Source organism: Clytia hemisphaerica, unplaced genomic scaffold, assembly GCF_902728285.1.
Source record: "Clytia hemisphaerica strain Z4C2 unplaced genomic scaffold, Clytia hemisphaerica genome assembly, whole genome shotgun sequence".
Taxonomy (NCBI): domain Eukaryota; kingdom Metazoa; phylum Cnidaria; class Hydrozoa; order Leptothecata; family Clytiidae; genus Clytia; species Clytia hemisphaerica.
Genome location: NW_027103836.1, coordinates 1,116,467 through 1,143,084, shown reverse-complemented (window position 1 = coordinate 1,143,084; position 26,618 = coordinate 1,116,467). Strand labels below are relative to the sequence as shown.

General features: G+C 35.6%; 4 protein-coding genes and 1 pseudogene across 4 annotated transcripts; 2 read left to right on the top strand and 3 right to left on the bottom strand.

Moving 5' to 3' along the window:
* Positions 1 to 18: 18 nt before the first annotated feature.
* Positions 19 to 3,878, bottom strand: LOC136807171 (uncharacterized). Its single transcript, XM_067063751.1, has 7 exons — positions 3,765 to 3,878; positions 3,297 to 3,323; positions 3,031 to 3,120; positions 2,488 to 2,582; positions 1,478 to 1,724; positions 1,005 to 1,165; positions 19 to 148 (listed from the first exon to the last, which is right to left on the bottom strand). The coding sequence occupies exons 1-7, from the start codon at positions 3,826 to 3,828 to the stop codon at positions 50 to 52; spliced, it is 783 nt and encodes a 260-aa protein (XP_066919852.1). The 5' UTR covers positions 3,829 to 3,878; the 3' UTR covers positions 19 to 49.
* Positions 3,879 to 5,368: 1,490 nt separating this feature from the next.
* LOC136807310 (uncharacterized) lies at positions 5,369 to 7,999 on the bottom strand (annotated as a pseudogene).
* A 2,614-nt stretch (positions 8,000 to 10,613) lies between these two features.
* On the bottom strand, positions 10,614 to 13,766 carry LOC136807151 (uncharacterized). Its single transcript, XM_067063726.1, has 7 exons — positions 13,652 to 13,766; positions 13,040 to 13,066; positions 12,770 to 12,859; positions 12,288 to 12,388; positions 11,656 to 11,908; positions 11,271 to 11,431; positions 10,614 to 10,785 (listed from the first exon to the last, which is right to left on the bottom strand). The coding sequence occupies exons 1-7, from the start codon at positions 13,755 to 13,757 to the stop codon at positions 10,687 to 10,689; spliced, it is 837 nt and encodes a 278-aa protein (XP_066919827.1). The 5' UTR covers positions 13,758 to 13,766; the 3' UTR covers positions 10,614 to 10,686.
* Positions 13,767 to 15,838: 2,072 nt separating this feature from the next.
* LOC136807150 (uncharacterized) lies at positions 15,839 to 19,381 on the top strand. The gene is made up of 6 exons (XM_067063725.1): positions 15,839 to 16,108; positions 16,705 to 16,809; positions 17,174 to 17,383; positions 17,937 to 18,239; positions 18,469 to 18,609; positions 18,758 to 19,381. The coding sequence occupies exons 1-6, from the start codon at positions 15,917 to 15,919 to the stop codon at positions 19,040 to 19,042; spliced, it is 1,236 nt and encodes a 411-aa protein (XP_066919826.1). The 5' UTR covers positions 15,839 to 15,916; the 3' UTR covers positions 19,043 to 19,381.
* Positions 19,382 to 20,044: 663 nt separating this feature from the next.
* LOC136807149 (uncharacterized) lies at positions 20,045 to 23,438 on the top strand. The gene is made up of 6 exons (XM_067063724.1): positions 20,045 to 20,275; positions 20,543 to 20,647; positions 21,015 to 21,224; positions 21,431 to 21,733; positions 22,551 to 22,691; positions 23,076 to 23,438. Exons 1-6 carry the CDS (start codon positions 20,084 to 20,086, stop codon positions 23,385 to 23,387), a joined length of 1,263 nt encoding a protein of 420 aa, XP_066919825.1. The 5' UTR covers positions 20,045 to 20,083; the 3' UTR covers positions 23,388 to 23,438.
* Positions 23,439 to 26,618: the final 3,180 nt, after the last annotated feature.

Sequence of the window (26,618 nt, the reverse complement as noted above, 5' to 3'; positions counted from 1 at the left end):
AAGAAAAAAGAAACTATATTGTTTTATCACTGAGAATTCTGTTTTCAGTTTAACAAAAGTTTAAATAAGGTCTTCTTTGAAGATAGATGTGTTGCGTGGTCAAATGAGGTTGCTTCTCGATGCAAACTGGCTTCTCTTGGAAGAAAAGCTAAAACGAAATAAATAGTGTTAGATCAGTAGCCATAGCCTTATTGACTCATCGCATCGCCTTTCTTGTCATCTTATTCACATGGTCATGTAGAAAGGCTTCTCCCTGCTAAAAATTCCGTTACGATGTTATGGAAAATCTTTCAATTACCTTAAGGAAGAAATTTTGGCGGGAATTTTATTTGGTGGATGACCGAAAAAGTTGTTTCAGAGGGAATTTAATTTGGCAGTTAACTTGAAAACCTAAATTTAGTGGGAATTTATTTTGGCGGATGGATTCTGTGTTACGGATTGGCCTTGATTTAGACATACGGAAACATTTACTATTTTTTGCTTGAATAAAGGTTTGTCAGATTGTCTGTATGAAGAGCATGGTATAACATTTTAAATTTTATAAGGTACAAAGGTAGGTTTTTCCAAATTCAAGATTGAACCTTGGGTCTTACCGCCCAAACCTGGGGACTAATTGAAGCGAATATGCCTTTGATCTGATTCGATTGGGCAAATTCAATTGAATCGTAATCCGAAAAACGTAAAAAGTCGATTTGATTCCAGTGATTCATATTCGATCAACTTGAATAGCTATTTGTTCGACTTTGATTGACAGACCATGCGATGCGGTCAGGCGCGTTCCACTTTATTATTTAATTTACCACCCTAAACTCGATCCAATCCTTTTTTTTACACTTTTTTCTATTGTCTTTAGGTGCGAAAAAAAGACTAGGACGGTTTTAGGGTGGTAAAACGGACAAAAAAATGCCCGCGCAACAATTGGCGGCTACGATCGAAAAGGTGTATTTCCCCTCTGGTTCTAAATTCTGACCCTTTCTAGCTTCCATCAATCGGTTTATACTTACTCGGATAGCCCTTTGCGGTGGGTTTTCAACATATTTGTTGACCATATCTTCAAAGTTTGCAAACCCAAAAGCATTCAAATTTCCACCGTTGTACAACAAGAACCATGGGCCGAAATTCTGGCAATCCATATCCTTGGAAACATCATACCAATAATGTTGTCCTAAGAAAAAAACGGTTGTTGTCTACTTTGAGAACTTTCAAGTTTTAAAGTTCAACCCTCCGTTATTCACTTTATACCTGTTGATCTTTGTCCTTTTCTCCGGTGTCTGTCGCGATTATGGCCCCGAATCGGTAAAATTACGAAATTTCCAAAAAGATTTATACCATTGCAGACATTAAGGTGTTGGAAATTGAGACGTTATCTTGACCATGAATTGCAAAGTTTTTTCCCAAGAAAGATTTGTCCGTAAAGTTATCGTAGTATTGGTTTTTGTGTATGAATGTTTTGTATAGAGAATACAAATATTCTTACCCATTCCATAGAAGCATTTTCCTTTGGTCCATTTGGTGGCTCCAATATCTGATTCTTTCAATGGGATTTTGACAGGTCCATTGTTCATCACAATATAAAGATTATCTCCAACGTAACCTTTTGGTGCGATTCGTTTTCCGGAGCAGATTAAATTTGGGTCAGTAAAATATGCGGTCAAGACGACTGATTTTCCTTCTTTAACAAAAGCTTTTGACCATCCTTTTGGACTCTTAGAATTGTCTGGGAACTAAAATAAAGTATGTTTTGATGCTATTATTTGGTACATGGTACATGTATAGGACCTTCTGGTAAGAATCAGTTTATTTTTTATTGCTTGGGACGAGCTTAAATTATGGTCTTGAAATATGTTGTCTGCTCTATCTTAGATTTCTTTTCTCCTTGATTACACTCCTTTCTCACTAACCCGGTGAAACCCCTTCCCACTGGAAAAAATCGGTCAAAATATCATCCCAAGTAGAAAATTGTACTCCAATTTAGTCCCTACTGAAAATAATCAAAATAAAGAAATCCTCTTTGAAAAATATTGTGCTATTTTTCCATCATCACCGAATTTTCTGACTTAAAAACAATGGAATTCAAGTACCCTGCCATAAATAACATGGGAATAACAATCCCCATCGAGTTTCAGTCCATTATTTCACCCTCACTGGCAGAAAAATTCTTACCGGGTGTTAAGTGTTTGTATGATTCATCAAAGAAGATAACGTGTTTAATTCATTTTCTCCATTTATAGATACCAATAGACCTTATCGGAGTTTTTGATTTTTCTAAAAAAGCGATGCATTGTGGGATTGTTTCGAGTGTAATAAAATAGAAATCTCTTAGGAATTCATCGAGTGAATTCTATTGTAATACACTCGAAACAATCCCACAATGCATCGCTTTTTTAGAAAAATCAAAAACTCCGATAAGGTCTATTCCTCCTTCTCCCCAAAAAATACATTCAATTCACCAAAACCACTGAGTTTACCAAAATTGTAACCACTTACAGCAAGTTGGATTCCAGCCATATTTCCAACTGGGTCAAACAACAGGCTGTTAGGTCCATCCGGTGAACTGTATCGTTTGCCTTTGAAATTGGTAGCTGCATGAGAAAGCGAAGGTTACATAAGCAGGGGAAGCTTTCCCGGGAACGCGAATAAGGAATACCTTATCGGGGAAAACTTCGTCGGGGAAAAGTGACGAAATTTTGGCCAAGTGACGAATATATTTCCCCGACGAAAATTTTCCCCGACGAAAGTTTTCCCCGACGAAGTTTTCCCCAATAAGGTATTTAGCATTTTTGCATTTCAGAATGATAAACATGCGAAAAGGGTCTTTCGAGAAATTCATGGAAAAGAAACTTAATCATCTTTATTTCAGATTTTATCAAATTCTAAAAGGTCTAAAAGTGAGGTCCTTGAAGTACTCTTTGCTGTAAAAAACCAGCAATTTTGAAAGAGGGCTGGGTGAAGTACTTTTCTGTACTCAGATCGTGTTGGTGGTTTATTTGTTTTAAAGTTAGATAGATATTTTTTAACAAGGAAACAAACCTGAAGCACATCCATCGCTGACGAATTTCCATCCTTGACTTCGTGCTTCTCCTTCGTTTTGTGGCATATCATGGTAATTAGGGAAAGTCACTGAATAGAAAAGACATCGGTCAGTAAAGTTTTAAACCTACTGCTTCTGGACTCTTCCCTATCGGTTAAGGTACTGACATTTCCAAACAAATTTTTTCTTTTATCATTTACGATATAGCTGCTAAAGAAACAGAACAATTTTTTCCCTTTTGTAAATTTATAATTATAAAACTTACCGCTAAGTTGATCCCAGTCAGGGTACGCTAAAAAATAAAAAAATTAATATAAGTTGATGGAAGATTGCTGCGAGGTCTCAACTCCTCTAGACTTTGAATAAAAAGATCACTTTAGTACCGCAATTCAATTCATGATATTCATGACATAATGTTTTCTACGGAAAGAGCCCGGTTTTTGCCAGTAGTGGCAAATTCTATACAACTTTTGTCCAGTTTAAATTTGCCACTACTGGCTAAAACCGGGGTCTTTCCGTAGAGAACATTACGTCATGAATATCATGAATTGCTGGTTTTGGTGCACATGGAGGAAGATTGGAATATCTAGCTTCTAAAAAGGAAAGACACTCCACAACAAAAGCCAAACGCTCCCGAATTTCGTTTTCGGACAAATTCGAGAATCAGGCTTTCTTCCCATCAAAGAAAAGCTAGATTAAAAAATTGAATTAAAAAACTGCGGTGCGATCTTACGTCTTTTGCCGAAGAAGGCTTGGGTTGAAACAACCAAACAGAAAAGTGCTAAGATAGAATACATGCTGAGATGATTTCAAGTCCAAAACTGCGACTGAAATTGAACACTCCATACAAAATGTTTCTAATATATACATTTATTGATCGTTTTTTGCAAGTTTGTTAAAATTTGTTGGAACACCTGTATGTTAGAATAACACTTTAGCCAGTTGAGCAAATTAGGATGTTGATCCATACTGGTGTTATGATATCAACACCTTTTTTAATTAATTTTCTGTGTTTCTTGACTATTTCCTCTGCATGTCTTTGAAAATTAAGGTGATACCCTTTATTTTATAAGAACAAACTACTGGGATAAGTTTTCGTGGGGTTGTATTTCTCAGTTCAGCTCATACGCGAAATTCTATGATTTCGCGGGGACTCAATTTCGCGGATGGTACTATTGGGAGACAATATTTTCAGGATTTTGCACCTTTTACTGCCAAATCATGCATGTTGGTTGTTGAAATACGCATTATTAGCGCTTCTTTGACGCTTAAAAAGTTAACATTTAAAAAGTATTTTATTTGACTTAATTGCGAGATCTATTAAGAAAGCAGACCAAAATGAGAACAAATTCAATCATTGTCAAGTGATTACAGTCGCTCTAATGTAACCTTTTCTTCTGACCAGCCCTGGACCTGTCACCATTCAAACTCACAACCTTGTCATTTTGTGGGTATTTCCTCTACCATTGAGCCACAGGTTCAAGTACAAAAATGTAAAAGTTACCACGCTTTAGAACTGGCTTTTTTATGGGCTTGACAGAGAAAGTGAAATGTGAGAAAGTGAGAAAATTATATACATTATATATGTTTCTTGAAGGTAGGACAATGCTTTATGAAGGAATGAGGTCATTAGAAGCAAACTGGCTGAGAAGGCCCATAGAAAGGCCCTCAGAGCTAAAACTAACACAGTGGAAAAGAGTAGATTTAATTTTTATAAAAACCAATATAAACAGTTTTGACAGCTTCTTGCTAAACAACTTTTTTAAAAGAAATACAAAAAAGCATTTTGATTATAGAGGTGCTTCTAATTCAAAGAATACCATAATTCTTAACAGCTTTCGTAAAATTGTCACGCGCTCAACCTAGTGAACAAACACATCTAAAAGATATTGTTTCATGAAATTCGGAACAACCTAATTTCCCTTGAACAAAACACCCCCTTCCCACTGGAAAAATTGTCCAAAATAACGTCCCCGGTGGAAAATTATCCTCCAATTTTTTTGTTCCCACTGAAATTAATCAAATATACCAGTCCTCACTGTAAAATATTATATGCTATTTTTCCGATCTCCACTGAATTTCCTGACTTAAAAACAAAAGAAATTGAAATCCCCAGTCATAAAAATAAGGGAATATCAATCCCCATCGATTTTCAGTTCGTTATTTTTATCCCCACTGGCTGAAAAATCCTACCGGGTCTGTGAGAAGGGGGTACAACAAAGTGAATTGCCACTAGAAAAGTACTAAAATTGACGGCATCAGGGTTTATGGCGGATTTGGGGTGGGTTTATATGGGTGGTACCAAACAAATAACAGATAGGGTATAGAAGATTTTAAACGAACACATGGTTATATCTTTCAATTTAACAATAGTTGAAATAAGGTCTTCTTTGAAGGAAAATATGTTGTGTGGTCATGAGGTCATGAGGTTTCCTCTCCAGACAAACTGGCTTCTCTTGAAAGAAGAGCTGAAACAAAAAAAATTTATGACATTTAAAATTAAATTATCTGTCCCATTTCGCTCATTTACTAAGGACGGTGACTAATATTAACTTATATTAAAAGCTTATACAGCTTCTTGTTATTAACTTAACATCTCTAACAAATGTTTACGAAGGAAAAACAACTTCTAAGTAATCATTCATTGTTGGAGAAGGGAACAAACTTCAAAAATACTCAACCTTGAAATTTCAATCAAAAGTTATCTTGATTTCATTGAAAGAAAAACATTGACTCATAATTTTTTTCAGAAAAAGGGCTAATATAATGCACTTACAGGAATGGCAAATTGAGGTGGGTTTTCCACTCGACTGTTCTCCAATAAACCGAAATCTGCGAATCCGAAAGCATTCAAATTTCCACCATTATACAACAAAAACCAAGGCGCGCGAAATCATTACAGTCCATATCCTTGGAGACGTCATACCAGTAATGTTGACCTAGAAAAAACGTTTCGAAAAAAATTTCGAGCAGTTATTTTATTTATTTACGATTGACCTAACAAACCTGAAGTAGTAGCAAGTACCTTCAATTTCTGCTGGTCAAAAAAATTGTCAAGATCTTATAAGAGTTTACAAGATCCTGTAAGTTCTTATTTAAAGTTTCTTGCTAGAACCTGCAAGATCTTGCACGTTTACAACTCGCAAGAGCTTACAAGTTCGAATAAGAACGCCCAAGACCTTATCATAATGTTATACAGCCATTTTAGTTTCAGAAAATTACGGTAAGAAAGCTAACAAGATTGGCCTAGTTTAACATGATTCAAGAAAGAAAAAGTTGATAAGATTTTGATAAGATCTTAGACGTTCGAATAAGAACTCGCAAGATCTTACAAGTTCGAATAAGAGCTCGCAAGATCTTACAGTTCGAATAAGAACTTGCAAGATATTTTCGATTCCAGTTGTGGAAAGAAAGCTCGATTCGGTTCAAGTCCACTGTTTAGTTTATAGATAACCGAGTCAGCAGGCTGTGAACCTCGTGAAAATTATAGACACTATTTCTAGGAAAAACTATTTCTAAAATTCCAGTCATTTGAGAAATTTTAAGATATTGGACTATTCTCGTAAAGTCTCGACTCTAGGTCCATCTTACTAACCCATTCCGTAGAAGCATTTTCCTTTGGTCCATTTGGTGGCTCCAATATCTGATTCTTTCAACGGGATTTTGACAGGTCCGTTGTTCATCACAATATAAAGATTATCTCCAACATAACCTTTTGGTGCGATTCGTTTTCCGGAGCAGATTAAATCCGGGTCAGTAAAATATGTGGTCATAACGAAGGTGTTGCCTTCTTTAACGTGAGCTCCTTTCCAGTTTTTTGCAATGTTGAAGTTATCAGGTAATACAATTTGAATGCCAACCACATTTTTATGTGGACCAAATAAAAGGTTGTTGGTCCCTCCAGGTCCTCTGTATCGTTTACCTTGGTATGGTTTCGTCGCTAAAAAAAATAAAGAATTTATAAGCATTTTTTGGCTGCAAGAAGACCTAATTCTTTCATTTCATCAAACCTCCTCTTCCCTGGCGTGTCTTAAAAGGACTTCCATTATTGTATTAATTTTCGAAAATATTTTGGCTTTTGATGAAAGCCCACCAATAAGACCCCACACACCCGCTAGTGAGGGTAATCAAAATTTACGCCATGTATAATTACGCCCATTTTATACACCCTGGTCTACACTCACGTACCATTCTTGCATCCACAACCGCCATAAGGCGTCCATTCTCCAGAGCTAACGGCTTCATCTTCTGTTTGTGGAAGACTGGTGAATTTTCCAAATGTGATGCTCAATGCATCCCAGTCAGGATAAACTACAAAAAAAGATGACAGAAGCCGACAGTTAGTTAGCATATTTCTAGTTGAATTCAGGGCATTATAATATGACTTTCAACCCACCCTCAATTAGTCTGAATCGCAGGGAAAAGCTGGAGTTTTTACAAGCTCTTATTTGATTTGGTTGGTCGATAAGATGTAATAAAAAAATCTTATTACTTTTTCTAAAGAACGCGTCATCTCTATCACTTTAAATGACCAATTAGTGAAGTATCTTGCAAAAACTCCAAGGCGTCTCGAATCGCAGACCTCTACAAAACCGCAGGTAGTATAGAAGCATATAATAAGAAGCACGAATTCGTTAGAGGATACAAGCAGCCTAACCCTCAATAGACCTGTTGAATACGTGCTTTACTTTTGATTGCATTAGAGCATGTCTTCTCTGTCTCACTTCCGAAGAAGAAGGAAAAATTTGAATTAAGAGAAAAGAAGTTAGCTTCAGAAATCTGGCAGTACTTGTGTATTACCTGGGTCTTTCTTTCCAAATATGAAAGCGCTTGTTAAACCAAACAAGAAACATATTGCAATGTACGATCTCATCATTTTCTTTTCACCAGTCGAATTTCTAGCTTGAATGATTGAGCCGGGTGACTTTTCTGATAATTTTTCTACAATGAGATTGTTTTGTATCGGTTAGAACTAAAATTAGATAAAGCTTAAAATAAGATAGCTCTAACGCAATCGTGCTAAGATTTCTCTGTCTAGACAGCCTGATTGTTTTTCAGCACCTAGGGTGAGGCATTATAAGCCTCTCTTTAGGTAACAATATTTTTTCAGACAAGCCTTATATCTGACAAAAAACGTTTATCGTCAACAAAAGAAAATTGTTTGTTTATCCATTAAGTTTCTGTTGGACATTCTGTTGCACCTGACAGAAAACAAAATACTAGTGAGGATAAAATATTGTAAACTTTGAACACTTGAAGAAGGCTTTTTTTGTGTAATGATGAGCAATTCCTTCCCACTTTGTAGATTACATTACATACATATCTATCACAGGCTTCTTAAAATGATGAATGAACTGTGCCTCTCTGATATGTGCCTTTTAGGGTGGGTTTAAATCATAGATTTTTAAAACGCGAAGGGCTAGACGTCGTGCTTTAAGCCATTCTAGGCAAAAAAAAGTGAATATTGGAAAAATGTTGTTGTTATTGTTTTCGAAAACCCGCAATGCTTCTGATTGGTCAAGCGCTCAAATTCTATTGTAATGTCACGTGACTAGCCACGGCACACTTTTTAGCAAAAGTACGCCATCTAGCCCTTTGGGCCTTACAAATTTATGATTTACATCTGTAGGGGAGAATCCGTTAACACTCCCTTTGATAATTAATCCCAGTCGATAACAATTCAGAAAATAAACGAAACAAAAGCTCCATGTCACTTATACGAACCCTTTTATAAACGTAATCGATCTTCCCCACGTTAAGGCCGTTGTATCAAGCTTGAAGTTTGCTTGAAACACGATCACACGATCATGCAGAGTTGGATAATAAAAGACAAAGAAGGAGATCGTGCATCAAGCAACTTTCAAGCAACAGTGTGAATACACCCGTAAACCCACCCTTGAATACTAATTGTCACTACCCATTATATCAGTCATTTAATAATTTTAGAATTAGTCTAAATTGTCCTTAGAGTATATTAGAATTAAAGAAGTGTTAATTCTCTAGGTGAGACTTTCACACCTTATCCATTCTTTTAACCAATCAGAGTGCCTCACTAAAAATATCGTCCAATCAAATGGCAAGATGAATGCGAATTGTTTTCAAATGTCAGCAAGTTGATTTGTCATGACTAGCTTCGGTGTCTACAATCAAGGTCCTAATATTTGAGAAAATAGGAAAATCACCGGGAAGTTTTGAAACCACAACCGATTTGTAAGTTCTCTAAAGTAGCTACTTTAGGTTGGAAGGGTAGAGTTTTAACTCTAAGTTTTAACGCTAGATTTGAGACTTAGGACCTTAGGATCTGAGTATCCAAAAGTTCAAAAATAGTCCAATAAGGCTCGGAATATTGCCTGGAACTCTGCCAACCCCTCCCAAATTGAAATATTTGATTAAATTAATAAGATAGCCCAAAATCTACTTTCTCGCCAGAACTTTAAATCTTGAAAAACGTTAAAATAACCGAAATTCTCAATAAATTTCAACCATAATTGTACTGTTTGAAACCAATCCTCTCCCATTTACCCGACAGTAGCGCCTACCTTTCCTTGGACATAGAAACGTGGGGAGTAGCAGTGCTTCTAAAGAGTTTTTATAAAAATAGAGTGGGAGAGTGGTTTGGAAAGACATAAAGTTGTATTCAGCGAACGTAGTGAGCCCATTGCAAGCAAAAGTTGCAGCGAAATACAACGACGTGGTTCACTAGTCTACATTTTCAGGGATGTCGGAAAATATTTGTAGGAGAGCACAATTTTGTTATGTTGTGAATTCTCCTACACAAATTTTCCGACACCCCTGAGAACGCTACTGATTACCCAATACAGTATGGGATTGTTGCACTATGTTGAAAGACCTTTCAATTTTTAAGCAAAGATAAAAGTATTGGAAATCTAAATGCATCTAGACGAGTACATTTCAGATTTCAGCAAAGTTACAGAAAATTACAAATATAAATCATCAATTTTTCTTCTTTATTTTGCAAAAAACTTTATAAACGTTCCAAATTTTAATGTATATACGGTTTATCTTTATTTTACCTCAGTACTTTCTTTCTTCATTTAACAATCGGCTTAGTGTCAAAGTGAATCTTCCAAATTTTAATGTAGTTTCTATAATTAAGGAATTCATTAAAATTGTTTTAGCACGGAGATTCAAAATGTTTATCTGCATAAAGTTTCTTGGTATCACCTTGATTCAAATTGCATGCAACACCTGCGTGGTAAAACATTTCATTAGAGCCTATTTAGTAATAATTCAATGTTCTATGACGGTAAGATCTAAACTTAAATTGAGGCCAGCAGGTGTCAAATCAAAATTAAAAAAAAAATTCAATTTCTGCAAATATCGAGGTAAAAACTGAGTTAAAAATGAGAAATGGCTCCAAAAGTATGAAAAACGGAGTCACAACATTGAAAAAACGTCATAGAAATTATGAAATGATGTCACAATTGTTAAACAAATTAAGTCTTAAGTTGATTTTTATTAGCTCATTCAACGTAAAGGCCGGTCTCCACTTTCACGCGAAATGAACGAAAACATCGTTTCGCAACTAAGTGGAATGAAATAAAGTGGGGCTGAAAATATAGATTTTTCTACACGTATTTCTTTATAAACGATTATCAAAAATAATAATTTACAAAATGAAATAATTTTCTACACTAGCAGAAATTGAAATGAGGCCTCCTTTGCAGGTATATATGTTGCGTAGATAAGTGAGGGTATTCTTTCAAACAGAGAGGTTTCTCTCGGAAGAAATGCTGAAAAAGAAAATGAGAAACCATGTTCAATCTGACTCTTCAACCCCTAATTGTCGAACTGTGAGAGGGATCAAGTGTTTGCTATTGGCAGGTTCGAATCTAAATAAGCTTATTAACAAGAATCCGAGAATCTACTTTTTACAACAGAGAAATTGATCGGGGTGACAAAACAACCCTGGCAGGTGTACAATCATCAAAACTTTGCACGGCACTTACTATCACTCGTCTATCCCATTGGGTTTAATGCCCCCAAAGAGGATGGATTTGAAACTCTTGAATGGAAAATAGAAGCCACTTATTTCCCATCGGGAACGTGTGACCCGCGTGGTTTTCACTCTGTCGCCAGATTGAAAGTAAAATTAAACTAGATAGATCAAACCCGTCATAGGCGGTGCAAATCTTATAGCTTCACTTTTTCTTGCTTGAAGACGGTCGAAGTTTCCTAAATTCAAATGGTCTATCCTGCAAAGATTATAATCTCTCACCTGCATGGTGTCAAAGGTTGGATGTTCAACGTATTCATTCACTATATTTCCAACCCCTGCAAATCCAAAGGCATTCAAATTTCCACCATTGTACAACAAAAACCAAGGTCCGAAATCATCGCAATCCATATTCTTCGTAACGTCATACCAATAGTGCTGACCTGGAAACATTAGTAGTGACATTTGAGTTGTTTGATATAAATAATTGTGGCTATTGCTCCTTTATTCTTGACAAATTTTCTACAGGCCAAGGAAATTTTATTCAAGAACCTTCTTTGAAGGAAACTCAGTCTTGTTCTTAAATTGTTCTTATTTTTGGCAATTTTGAGTCTCGTTGTTCTTGACAGAGGATATAGACTTTAGTACAGGAGAAAGTGTGTCTTACCCATTCCATAGAAGCATCTTCCTTTGACCCACTTATTGTCTCCACTGACAAGATCTGATTCTTTCAACGGGATTTTCACTGGTCCGTTTTCCATAGGAAGATAGAGGTTATCTCCAATATAACCTGGTGTGGTTGTGCGATTTCTCGAACAGATTGTATTCGGGTTAGTAAAATATGCGGTCAGTACGATTTTGTTTCCCTCCTTGACATGGGTTTTATTGAATGATCCTGGAACTGTGAAATCAGCTTCAAACTAGAGAAAGATAAAGTTGTATTGCTTTGAGGAAAAGCGTCTTGGAAAAGGGTTTTCTATCTTAATGACCTGTTGAGAATTTTTGTTTGAGATGTTAACAAAGTATTTTATTTTCAATTTTTTCCTGTAAATATCAAACTTCAAACGTGAATTGTGGTTCTAAAATAGCTTTTAAGCATAAAAGTTTTCGACTCCATAACATTTAGAAAAGTGATACTGAAAGTTTTACAATCATTGTAAAACTTTCAGTGTCACTTTTCTAAATGTAGTGGTTTTGAGCTATGGCTAGCTGATGGGATATCTCGAAAAATTACGTTTTTCCGGACAATCTGTCTAAGGACTAAGTAGGAGCCGTTTTTTTATTTAGGAACATAATGACCTTTGTTTGAATACCAGCCACATTTCCGTTCAAATCATACAAAAGATTGTTGATATTTTTACTGCCTGGTCCTTCGTATCTTCGACCCTTATAAAAGGTACCTGTGGTGACAAAGTAGATATTGAAGTGATGAAGGGTTGGGTCGGTCACTCCAGGGGTTAATTCGAGCTATTTACTAATACCACGTTGGCAAGATATAAATGAGTGGAAGTATTCAGGATCAAAAAGGCAAATATTCTCTCTGTAGAGCTCAAATGCGACCTGCTGATGTAATAACCGAAAATCAAAAACAGAATTTCTTATCGAAAGCAAAGATATTGCCTGGAGGATGAATTGTGATTGCTCTAACTTTTTTAAGTGTCGCCAGCCGAACCCTCTTGTCTTTTAAAGCATACAGATGTCTAAAGTGCGTTCTGTCCAGTAGTAGGCTGCCAAAAACTGAATATCAATTAAACTGATTGAGATAAATGGTGATGACAAACCTGTAACGCAACCATCGCCAATAGCAGTCCATCCTTCTTTTCGTGCATCTTCTTCTGTCTTGGGAAGCCCAGAATACTTCATAAAAGTCACTGTTGAAATTGAAGAAAAATTATTATGGAAATTGATCACCTTAAATCATAGCACACTCCAACATTTTTCATTCAAATTTTTGATAAACGTAAATTTTTATGTTTTTTTCAGTGTATTTCAGTCAATAACCGTACCTTCTGGTGCAGATCAACGAAGATAAATAAATAAATTAGTCTTACCACTTAGCTCATCCCAATCAGGATACGCTAAAAAAGTGAAAGAAGTCTTTAGTGGGAATTCTCTGAGTAAGGGAGTCTATCGAATAGTAGAACGTCGAATTCTCTGGGTATGGTCGTTTCTTTGTCAACTCGCTGATTTATCAATAGAAAAAACGATAATAACCCATTGAAATACGTAAGGTCTTGTCAAAGCAAGATTCCTAGACAAAAGTTATGACTAAATTTAATAGACTAAGTATAATTTTGATCTATTCTTTCAGTAGTCTACGACCGCAGTTGAAGGCGACCCAAAAGCTCCTCTTTTGATAGTTATCTACCCGAAAGTAGGGCGATACTCTTTTTCCTTGGACTGTCCCACTTACCCTTACTTGATCCTTCTCTTTTATTGCTGAAAACTAAGCAGAGAGGCGTCATGTACAATTTCAAACTCAGTACAAAGTCTTTCGTTTGACCTGGCCGGGGATTGAATCCACAATCTTGTACACCGTAGCTGCATTGTCTACCTTTGCGCTACGATCGTATCATTTTTTTTCCAGTAGGGAGTTCCGTAATACACCTGCCTGTAACACAGGGGTTGTTTTGAAGAGCGCTTATAAATCCTTTCCTACTTACGTGTCTTGCCGAACAGGAAAGCTTGGGATGAAGCTACCAAACATAAAAACACAAAAATCAAATGCATCTTCAAGATCCAGAGTTGAAAAACTAAGTGAAATAACATACGAGTCAGGGTTATTTTAAGGCCATGACGTGTGTAGGGGTGTATTGATACACCTTTTCCATAAGATAACTTTTAAAGTAAATATTTTTCTTAAATAAGTAACAACTCGAATCTAAATTAATTTTTTATTTGTTTCATTCATATTTTTCAAAGTAAAAACACAAAAAATGCATCTTTAGGATCCAAAGTTCAGAAAGACTAGCTGAAATAACGTAGGTACGATAACAAGGCTATTATATGTGTTTATTGGCCCTTTATTAAGTGGGGTTTGTTGGTACACCTTTCCATAAGATAACTGTTAAAACTGTTAATTTTCTTAAAAATTGATTGTTCAATTTGTTTCCAATGACCTAACACATGCTGAATTTAACGTAAGGATTCACGAGGACTAACCAAGAGTCAGTCTTATATCACTGGGTGCTCATTTCAAACTTCAATCGTCAAGAATGGGGCGAATTTTAGGGCGTAAATCATTCAGAGGTAGCTTCCTAATGTCTTTCCGCTCCTTCATTCCTTAAAAGTCATTTGATAAGAGGCCACCAGCGATACCCCAATCTTTGTGATCGTCAAAATTAGATAATTATGCACGCAATAGATGAACCCTAAATCGTGCATCACGCTTAGACCTAGCCTGCAGATCCATGCTATGATTTCTTCTCTTCCATATACTGATGGTGAAATGAATAGCATGGTTATGGCTATGAGTTTGAATTTCCCCCAGCTCCAAACGAGTTATTACTTCACTTTACTTTCTTAGAAAAAACGCAGCTTATTTTAATTTTAGTAAGTGAGGACAGTGCTAAAAATACAGGACGTGTCTCCTGTCTAGCTTAGACGTTGGACCCTTTGATCTAGCGATAGCCTCGCAAAACAAAATAAATCTGTACAGCATAGAAAAGAACACACGGCGTGAAGTATAGTGTAGTATCTCGTCCAAATCAAAGACCTCTATAAAAACGCAGGTATTATTCGTTTGAGGATGCCAATAATTTAGCTTTGATAGTGCCTGCAAGGAAACAGCTTTGGGTCTCTTACATTTACGGATGGAAAGATCCTCACACCCACCACTGAATCAGTCTGAAAAGAAGCTAATATACATGCTTGATATTTCTTTGGTGTAAGCTGAAATTAGGTCTTTGAGCCTGAATGTCTACGACATACCTTATCTTGGCCCCTGAAGAAAAGAAGTATGGGGCAATTCATGCATCACGTAGTGATCATTTTGCACGAGTTCACAGAAACTGTGAAGGCGAATTACTTGATCTTGAATAACTGAAATCTAATATCAATATCTCCATGACAGCAACAGCTCAAAACCTTAACTTTTGTAATAAAGTAAACGAATTTCTGCTGAGCTATTTGATAATCTGTAAATGATGACGTAATCAAACATTACATCATCATTAAGGAATTTATTGACTTTTAAAGCGACTCGACAATTCAAAATATGCCTGATCATGAAATTTGCTTCTTTGGTTTAGGAAGTGTAGTAGATTGAGAGATATGCAGTTGGAAAGAGATCTTGTATTTTGTTATGTTAGAAAAGCGTTAGCTTTTGAATTTTTTGAATCGTATTTTAAATTGAGACATAAATATTACAATTGAAAGTTATGGGAAATGGAAATTAAAGGTTAGAGATGAATCTTTAACCTTTCACAGGCAAGCATTATACCTCAAGATTTACGATGCATTTTGGATAACGGGTTGAATCTATTAATTTTGATTTTAAAGCCTGATAGGCTAAAGAGGAACCTTCAGCTTTTCTCGAGTGAGACAAAGTAATCTCAGAATTTGTTCCGCTCTTAGGATGACAGGTTGAATCTAGTACCCTTTTTTTCTAGTGTTTGTGTGAAAACCAAGGGGGTCTTGCTTTTCATCTCTTGCCCCTTCGGGGCTTTAAAATTAATGGTTGAATCTAGCACTTTTCTTTTGCGTTTCACATTCTTCGAATTCTGATGTTACTTTCAATCCCGTGTCAAACTCGTGTAGAAAATAAGTGGCTTAAAAAGCGGCGCAAAATCTTAAGGAAATCCTTTTCTTACTTGAACTTGAAGGTTTCATGGGGTTCTTCATCTACTTGTAGACAAAAATTATCACTCCTATTCATTACTTTCAGAAAAGAATTATAAAGCGAAAAAAAGTAAAATACATCACCAAAGATGCCATTTACATTTAAAGTTGAAGATGTAAAATCAGCGGGACCAAAAAGTTACGGAAAGAACCGCTCACGGATGTCTGAACCTCAACAAGGTCAATCTTTAGAAGAAGCTTGGAAACAACATGGTATCATTGAAGCGATGTCAGAAGCTCCCAAAAATGTTGTGGAAACTTTCACCAAACAAAACCTACTGGTATGATCTCCATTTTGTACTCTTGTTACATAGCTACGATTTATAGACTTGATATGTAAATGTTCCTTACCCCGGGTCAATCCCGTCCTATGTGAGGAGAATTCGGTAGACAGAAACTTAAGAGTCATGTTGGTGACTAGGTATTGATCCGACAATACAGGTGGGTGAAGTAAGATTATACTGGCCTTGTTTACTATTAGCATCACTGAAGTATGAATTTCTTTGTACCAGGGATTTTTCTAAGCACTTTTTTACTACCGTATACCGGCAAAAATACTCAACCCAAGATTGAGTTATGAAACTCAATCCAAAATATAAAAAAAAATTTACAAGAAAAAGTTTCAAAGCAGTTTTCTCAGAAACGCCAATCACTGAATTAACACATTCGAACCAAAACCAGTTTGCCATTATCTGGTACACAGTAAAACTCATAGCGCTTTTCAGTTGTGGCTGGTGTTAAGGAGATTTGAGAATTTAGGACGGAAACTGTTGCCTCCTAAAAGGAACTTATACGGAAAAGAACAATTTCCGTCAGTTAAATAGAGACACAGGAATCTGATCTACTGTTGAAATATTAATTCCCTTATTATTTTCAGGTGAAATCAGTTCACGCAGCATTTTATGGTCATCATCCGTTGATTTTATCTCCTGATGTCATTTGGTTAACAATTGCTCAAGGTTTAGCCAATCATATCGATCAGGTATACTTCTTTCAATGACAAGTATTTGTTAAACATTTCCAGAAAAGCTGAATATTCTTACCAACAAAATATGGACCTACATTATTGTCATGAACCTATGGCTACCAAACCCTCATTCTATGGATCTGCTCACTTTCCTTTTCATTCTGTCACGCCAGTAATCTTTCAGGTCCTTGCTTATCATACTTCGTGCTGAACTCTCATCTGGAAATAATTAAGAATTTAATAATAAGAACCACGAAGAAAAGAACGAGATTGAGATTCTATTGAGACAGACTTTAGTACATATACAGGCCTTCATTAAATCAAAATCTGTTTGCATTTTGTGAAAGGTATTACATATCTCTATGATAATCTTTTTTAGAATGCAGAAGAACTTCGCAAAAAATTTGTCAATCACGAAGGAAAAAAAGAAATAGAAATCGAAAGACCAACTTTTGTTAAAGGATCCAAAAACAACGACTGGCCTGGTGTTTTTCCTGAATTTAGTGAAAAGATCGAAGCAAATACATTCGAGGGGACTGTCAAATTGATTGAAAGCGATTTCTCAACGACTGGCCCTGTTGAAAAGATTGTAAGTGTATAAAGCTTCTTCCTGTTGTCTTTTTAAAGCAGTGCCGTAGATACCGGAGTAGGAGGAAATCATGCTGTAAAGTTCAAAGCCATCACACTTCGCGTTGTCATTGCAAACAAATTTCGTTCAAAATGACCATACTGTTACTACCTTAAGGGAAGAAATTTTCGCGGAATTTAATTTCGCGAATCAAAATTTCAAAATGGCAAATTTCGCGGAATTTAATTTCGCGAATGAGCCGATTTCAAAAGTTTCATGGAATTTAATTTCGCGGTTGAGGGAATTATTTGTCTACGAAAAGCCCTATTTTGCCCTAAAAAGACCAATTTAAGGGTTGATTCGCGAAATTAAGTTCCGCGAAATTTGCCATTTTGAAATTTTTGAAATTTTGAAATTTTCGGCGAAATTAAATTCCGCGAAAATTTCTTCCACGAAAATTTCTTCTCGCGAAAATTTCTTCCCTTAAGGTAGTAACAGTATGGTCATGTAGATGGTATCAATATCCTCTACCTTGAAATTATTTTTCTGATATAAGCCAACTTTTCGTTACCAGGTCTCACACATCACTTTGATGGATGCAGTCCAACATTATTTCTCATACAGCATGTGCTGTGGTTGTGGCTTTCCGGAGATCACCCTCACCGGTGAACCGGATGACTGGAAGAAAATCCGGTCGAAAGCTGCACTGTTGAAACAATATGGTCTCGAATGGTGGTTGAAAGCTTTGTTACCTGCTTTGGATCAGTTCGTGCTTGCTTCTGAAGGAAAACCTGACTTGAATTTTTGGAAATCACTTTGTAACATTAATGTAGGGACAAGTTTTCCTGTTTACGAACCCGTCACTGGCTGGATTCAGGTAATTTTCTTTCTATCATGTGACCTCGCTCTCACTGTAGTTTTGTTAGTCAAGTTTTTTAAGATTAAAAATGTTTGCTTAAAAATGTGCAAATCTCGCTAGAAAAATCAAAAAACCTTCCTTAAAACTTTTGAAATATAGTAAAAACATATGTAACAGTACACTCTAGGGAAGGGGTTGAATATTTTGCACAATCAATTCACTTTCATTATCTTACTTCGTTTTCCAGGCTTTCTTTCCCTACCTCAATGCTACAGGGTACGGTCTTGAAGATTTTGATCGGTTTGCAGAAGCCAAAGATGGCGTCGCCAAGAAGCAATTACAGAAAAATGAATGTCTTGAACACTATATGGAAAGCTTCCAGCAGAAGGTTTGTGTTATATTGTCTGTGTTATATTGTCTGTGTTTGTTTCATAAGTCTACTATTTTTCAGCCCAGGAAAAAGAGAAGGCACCAAATCCTATTTCTACTGCACATTGGAAGACTTATACATGTTTTTTTTTCTCATCATAACAAAGGTTGGCATAAAAGAATTTGAAGCTGATAAAAACAAGCCAAGAGATAGGGAAGAATTTCGTTTCGCTGATCCACCCTCAGGGACCAAACGAGGTATCAAATTAAAATTATTTCCACCCGCCCTTTCTTCCGCCCCTTTCGTTTACAAAGACATGATGACCATGAAAAAACATTCAATGGCGTTTATGGGTGGTTTAACCACCCTTGTTCAACACCCTGATGGTGCAATTGAGCCAAAAATGGGATGGGCTGTCATGGATTCTGGCAAATGGGAACAGATTAAATAAATTAAAAGACTCTTGAAACTGTTCTCACTTTTTGTAGTGTGTACTGATTCTTAAAACCAATTAAAAAGAAAAACTGAAGACCTTGCTTTCTTTCTTCTTTAAAATGAGAATAGATTTATCATATTGTAATTTATGTAATTAGAGGTATTTGATTTTTTGTATAATTTTGTAATATTTTGTAACTTATTTTCCAATTATTGATTCCTACACAACTTTTTGCACAAACAATGTAATGATAGGAGCACTTAAGAACGCGTATCTATTTTAAGACAATTTGCGAGTATTTCATTTTCCACGATGCATATCTTCTGAGATATTGAAAGAGTTTAGTTTTACGGATTCTGAATTTTGTACTGATTTATTGTTTGTAATTTAATAAGAATACACTTTATAAGAATATCCACGATGAAAATAGCCAAAAAATTAAGAATAATGCTAAGAATATCACCATCATGGAATTTTGCTACTCAAGATAAGAATGCCATTTTTAGAGCATTTCCAATTATAAATTGTCAATTACCCCCAAATAAGGCTCACTCCTTTCACAAAAATGCCATTTTATGTTTGAGACGTATGTAGTAAATGTTAAATCTGGTCTGAATTAGGATCCTAACCTAAGAATGCCTCTGTAAGAATGTTTTAGGATGATTTTCCCAAAAAAGTTAAGAATATCCATGATGAAATGGATTTACACCATTCTTATTAAAAAAGCGTGTACTTGATAAAAGTTACTTTTTCCGACGCAAATCACAAAATTTGCAATACCCTGTTGTTATGTAAAATCATTACTTCTTCTTTTTGTTTACCTTCCAGAAAATGACTGAAAATTGTGAAAACGTGTTATCCAACAAAAAACCTACAAGTGACCTCGAAGCGTATTTTCAACTTATTTTGAAGGGGCAATTTTATTTGTATTTGTTTTATTAATTTATTTCAGGTAAAATGTTGTTCTTCATATACTTGAAGAAAAAATTATCACTCCTACTCATTACTTTCAGAAAAGAAATATAAAGCGGAAAAGAATAAAATAAATCACAAAAGATGACATTTACATTTAATGTTGAAGATGTGAAATCAGCGGGACCAAAAAGTTACGGAAAGAATCACTCATGGATGTTTGAACCTCAACAAGGTCAATCTTTAGAAGAAGCTTGGAAACAACATGGTATCATTGAAGCGATGTCAGAAGCTCCCAAAAATGTTGTGGAAACCTTCACCAAACAAAACCTACTGGTATGGTGTTTATCACTGGATACAAGAGAAACATCTTATCTCAGTTGCTTTTTTACTCAAATGAAAATGCTGTTTAGTTGTAGAGGGAGGGTTTGGGATTGCACGGGGAAAGTGTTAGTTTAAAAGAAATGTTCTCTGTCATTAAATTTTGAGCCCCCGTATGACTTGCCGCTGTCGCTCCGTATTTTTAAAGGTTACATGTTAAAAAGAGTGTAGTTAACCAATACAAACCTATACACAGGATATGTGAAAATTCTCCATTTTCAGGTGAAATCAGTTCACGCAGCATTTTATGGTCATCATCCGTTGATTTTATCTCCTGATGTCATTTGGTTAACAATTGCTCAAGGTTTAGCCAATCATATCGATCAGGTATGTTTTTCAACGACATTTTTACCATATTTCTTATGTTCCTTTTTCATATCAACGAAATGAAAGTAAGGAATGGAGTTTCGACCTTCAGTTTATCTGGGTGATTGCTAGTGAAAACAGGCATCTGCATATATTTTGACCAACTATCTTAAAGAAGTACGGTAATGTATTTTGAATTTCCTAACCATACCTTCTCAAAATCCATTATATAAATCCGTTGTCCGGAAATATACATTCATCTAATGAAAGTGTTAAGGGGAGTAGGCGACTTCTTACCATAATCTATTTAGTTAAGCATGTTAGCGGTCAACCTCTTGATTGTTTGGCTATCGTGCTGAACTCCGATCATGAAATCATCTTTCATTAGAATGCAGAGGAACTCCGCAAGAAATTTGTTAATCATGAAGGAAAGAAAATGATAGAAATTGAAAGACCAAACTTTGTCAAAGGATCCAAAAACAACGACTGGCCTGGTGTTTTTCCTGAATTCAGTGAAAAGATCGAAGCAAATACAGTCGAGGGGACTGTCAAATTGATTGAAAGCGATTTCTCAACGACTGGTCCTGTTGAAAAAATTGTAAGCTACTTGCTTATAAATTGTTTCTTCTTACCTGTACCTCGACAAAGTTTAACATGCCCACACACAACGCTTTGCTCGATTTAGGATTAAAACGCTAAATATATAGGACGACAAATAGCTATTATCTCTCAAAACTAATACTTTCCATTCCTTGATGTCTTCAATGCTATTTCTCCAATTTCGAGTAATTCTCTCAACACCAGGTCTCACACATCACTTTGATGGATGCAGTCCAACATTATTTCTCATACAGCATGTGCTGTGGTTGTGGCTTTCCGGAGATCACCCTCACCGGTGAACCGGATGACTGGAAGAAAATCCGGTCGAAAGTTGCACTGTTGAAACAATATGGTCTTGAATGGTGGTTGAAAGCTTTGTTGCCTGCTTTGGATCAGTTCGTGCTTGCTTCTGAAGGAAAACCTGACTTGAATTTTTGGAAATCACTTTGTAACATTAATGTAGGAACAAGTTTTCCTGTTTACGAGCCCGTCACTGGCTGGATTCAGGTAATGCGTACTGTATTTTATGACATGCATAACTCAATACTGTAGTTGTACGGTTATTTTGAAAATTCTCTTTGCAGAGAATAGTACATAAACACGCAAAATTCAGGCATGATTTTAGTACGATTGGTGGTATGGTAAGAACATTGAAGGGCGTAGTGATTAATGAGATTGTTTCTTGATTATTTATCGATAGATTAGATATTGATTGCATTTTTACTACTAACTACCAGTGCGATTAATCGGTAATTGCACTATTACCACTTTTTGCACTCTACAGGGTGTCCCTAATAAAAGTATCGAGTTTGAACATGCGATTGAGTAAAAAAGTTTGTGTGTGTTATCGCTAAAATATAAGAACGTTCTCCATCACATTGGCTCATTACAAAAGGTAGTTACAACGTATAAATTAATCAATAGCCCTTTTACTATTCCCCTGTTGCATAAATGTACGTCTTTAAAAATCAAAATTAAAAAAAATTCAAATTCCCTCGTTTTACTTTTTTATTGTTCCATACATTCCATTTTTATTATTTTCATAGTTTTACATACGATTCTTTACAAACATGTTTTAATTGTTGCGTTTTTCTCATGATCGTAATTTCGTTGCATTTGTAAACAGGCAGAGTCTGTTTTTATTGTTACGTAATGACAAAGAAAAAAGAGGGAGAGCTTAAAATACAATTTTGTGAATACACACTTAAAACTTTCTACTCAATCGCATGTTCAAACTCGATACTTTTATTAGGGACACCCTGTACGGCGGGGGACACTTTTTTATTATTTACAAAAAAGATATTACAACTTCTTCGTTTTCCAGGCTTTCTTTCCCTACCTCAATGCTGCAGGGTTTGATTTTGAAGATTTTGATCGGTTTGCAGAAGCCAAAGATGGCGTTGCCAAGAAACAATTACAGAAAAATGAATGTCTTGAACACCATATGGAAAGCTTTCAGCAAAAGGTTTGTTTTTATTGTCTGCATATATTTATCATAGTTGGCTATTATCGGTTAATTTAGTTTCTTTTAAGTAGCAATGCTATTGCATTAGTCAAAAGTGAAATAAAAAAGTGGCGCGATTTTTGCGTGTTTACTGTTATATTAAGCTGCTAGACCCTCAGTCAAGAAAATTTAAGATTTCGATAAGATGCACCTATCGATGCTGTTGTCGCTTCATCTAAGTTCATCAACAATGGTTGATAGATTATTTCAGGATATCCGAAAAACCAGAATTTTCTTGAGCCCATGAGGTTAGGATTTCTCATAATTTGTTCTTAGGTTTCGGCTAAAGTCTCTTATTCTTGTTAAAATGTTCGCAGAAAAAACGTGTGAATTTCTTTTCTACAGCTTGGGGTAAAAGAGTTTGAACATCATAAAAACAAATTCAAGCAGAAAGGACAACACTTTGCTTGGGCTGATGGACCTCCTTCTGGAACTAAGAGAGGTATCAAATTAGAATTATTTCCACCCGCCCTTTCTTCCGCCCCTTTCGTTTACAAAGACACGGTGACAAACAAAAAACATTCAATGGCGTTTATGGGTGGGTTAACCACCCTTGTTCAACACCCTAGTGGCGCCATCGAAGCAAAAATAGGATGGGCGGTCATCGATTCTGGCAAATGGGAACCAATCAAATTTTATAAAGAAACCTTGGTTTAGTCCAATGCATACATATAGGGTGTTCATAAAAAAGGAAATGGAATTTGCTGTTAATTTTTTAACTATTTTTTTAAAGTTAATTTATTTTTATACTAGATTATATTAGATAATAGTTTATGTAATTAATGATTTTTAAATACCCTAATTTTTAATTTTTTAAGATTTCTTTTTAAATCACTCAGGGTGAAATATGTAGTTAGCGGTAAAGATTGTAGAATGATCTCCGGGGGGGGGGCACTCGTTCTGAAAACGATCACACGTTCGGCCCAAAAATTTACTTTCAAAATAGGACCTTCACAGTGCAGAAAATAAGCTACGAAATTTGACACCCTTGCATTGCAGAAACCAACAAAAAGTGCATCATTCTCTTCATCAGACCTTTTCAATCATGACGTCATAATTTGATCGAATTTGGTCACGTCATGAATCGTAAAATCGCTATTATATTAAAATTACATGTCCGATCTTTCCCAAATTTGAACCAAAGATGCATCTAACTTTTTGAAAAAAGATTTTTTGATTTTTTGCATTTTTTTGCTGATGTCATCAAAATTTTCATTTTATTGAAGTATTCATTTCTTGGGTTTTGATACAACACTCTTTGATTGTCTTCCTTTCATTTTTCGTAAGATCTTCTGTCACCCGGAGGGTAAATCTTAAGGGTTATCCTCCTTTGGTGATTTGCCTTTAACACTGTATTTTTGTCTTCTTCGTTTGCAAATCGGACTTTTATTGCGATAGCGTTTCTCATCTTCTCTTTCCTTCGAAAATTTTCCGATTCTTTGAATTTCTTCGATTTTTATATTCCTTAAAGTGTAGCATCATAGGTAAGACTTTTTCATGAAGATATTCTTTGTCGAAGATTTTGGTTGACTCCTCTGAATCTTCAGTGGATTCGTCAACACTATGAAGAATAAGATTGCATGCCGTGGATTGAATCTGTCGTTCCTCCTGTTTTTCTCTTCGAAATGCATTTTCTATGTTCTTCTCGATTTGCCTCGACGCGACTGCTTCCTAGCTTCGTGGTCTTACTTCTTCTTTCTTTTCAATGATGTTTTCCATCTTCTTTTCGATTGTTGCCATTCTGGTCTCAAAACTATCCTTTATTTCGCTGGTCATATTATTAACGTCTTTGGACTTTGAGTGATTTCTACGTCCTGGGCTTTCATTATGTTCTCACAAGCTTTTATCTCCTTTCGGAATCCTGAAACTGTTGACGTTTCACATGAATTGACCCGTTCCAATAGATCAGGAGTGATCACGACACAATTTTGACAAATAAAAGCTATGTTAACGTTAGACATAACTGGATTTGATAGACGGGGAGCTTTGAACAAATGTAGTGTAAGATTCGATTGCACTTCTTACATCAAGTGTGTCTTTGGATCTTCCTTCTTCACTTGTAACACATTCAGATGGTCTGCAGAGGTCGTAAATTGATGCTGAATTCGGCTGTTTTCGTAGATTTTCCTGAATTTTCTCCGCCATCTTACATCTTTTTATGATGCATCTTTAGTCCAATTTTGACAAAGATTCGACATATAGACTTATAAAGTTAAAGCTATTTTACGATTTATAACGTCATAATTCACACTTTCCTTAATAATCAGGTTATTATTTAATTACGTCACAACCGCATTTTTAGTTTGCCTATACCTTAAGGTTTCAGGGTCGACTAAAAATCCATAAGTGAATCCCTGAGAATGGGTGATATTGATCGCAAATTTGGGATTCGGCATTTTTAAAAATCTAGACACGCCTTAATTCACCCGAGCCTTTCAAAAAGGTAATTTTTGAGACATACACATGGGAAATATACCCATGTACAAGAGCTGCACGCTACTGAATGATTTAGTTTTATTTCCTTTCTTACGAAGGAAGAATTCATTTATTTCATTTGAAAATTTTCATAGGAACAAGACACTCCCTTCTTACCGACCCGGTAGGATTTTTTTAGCCAGCGAGGGTAAAAATAACGAAGCAAAACTCGATGGGGATTGATATTCCTATGTTTTTTATGGCTGGGGATTTGAATTCCATTTTTTTTGAGCCAGAGAATTCAGTGGGGATGGAAAAAATAGCACAAGATTTTGCAGTGAGGATTTTCTCTCTGATTATTTTCAGTGGGGGCAAAAATTAGAGTATAATTTTCCACTGGGGACGATATTTTGGCCAATTTTTTCTGTGGAAAGGGGATTCCAGTGGGTCTGTGAGAAGGGGGTGTAACATAGTAATTTGCCACCCTTACAGCGCAGGTACAAGTAAAAACATACACTTACAGTGCAGCACTGGTCAAAACACACCGGTGCACTAACTGAATCTTGAAAAACCTACCCTTAAGTGCCCCCCCCGGAATAATCTAAAAAATAATCTAACTTTATTAGTGTATTTTAAATTCACTGCGTAACACCTTCTTTCAACGATTTGAAGATCTACAGTTTTTGGAAGTTCATGTACCAAACTTTGTTAATATGATTGGAAGAGGAATTTGGATTTTGATACTGTAGCTCTAGTCACTTCCCTTCCATTGAATCTCTACTATATTTCTTGTATAGAATCATTAGCGTGGTGGGTCGACAAAAAATTCTTTTGGATATTTTCTCTCTTTTTGGTTGAAAACTGCCAATTCTAAGGTGCAACAAAGCAAAGGGAGGTCGTCATTAAAATGAAGATTCTGACTTGTAGATTTATCAGAATTATTCGATTTTTGTTTATTTTGAAAGAAAGATGGTTATACTTAAAAATGAGCATGTTTTTGCTGGTTTGAGACAGATTCAAAATAACATATTTGCGTCTAAAGGAAATATTTTAACACCAAAATTAGATAAAAATTGCATATAACTCACTCTAGCTCCTTGGATATTGAAAATAAGTCATGAAAACGGGGTATAGGAACTTTTCTACACCTAATACCGTTCAGAAAATGCAGATACATCTGTGACTTTAGAGGCTGGGTAAAAGATATAGCATCTTGAAGGTCAACCAGTATTTTGGGACCCTAGAATCAGCATTGATAAAACCGAAAGTACTAAATATGAGAAACAGAAAAAAATATTGGAATTCCATTCCTATCACCTTGAGTTAATAGTTTATAACAAAAAATTTTTTCGCTGAGTCAGCAAAAACGGCAAATTCTCTCATCTTTTTGCAAAATATAGGAGAAAAATATCTTTAAAGCTTGATATTTTCAGTTTCAGTTAAGGTTTTTTTCTAAAATTTTCACAGCTTATT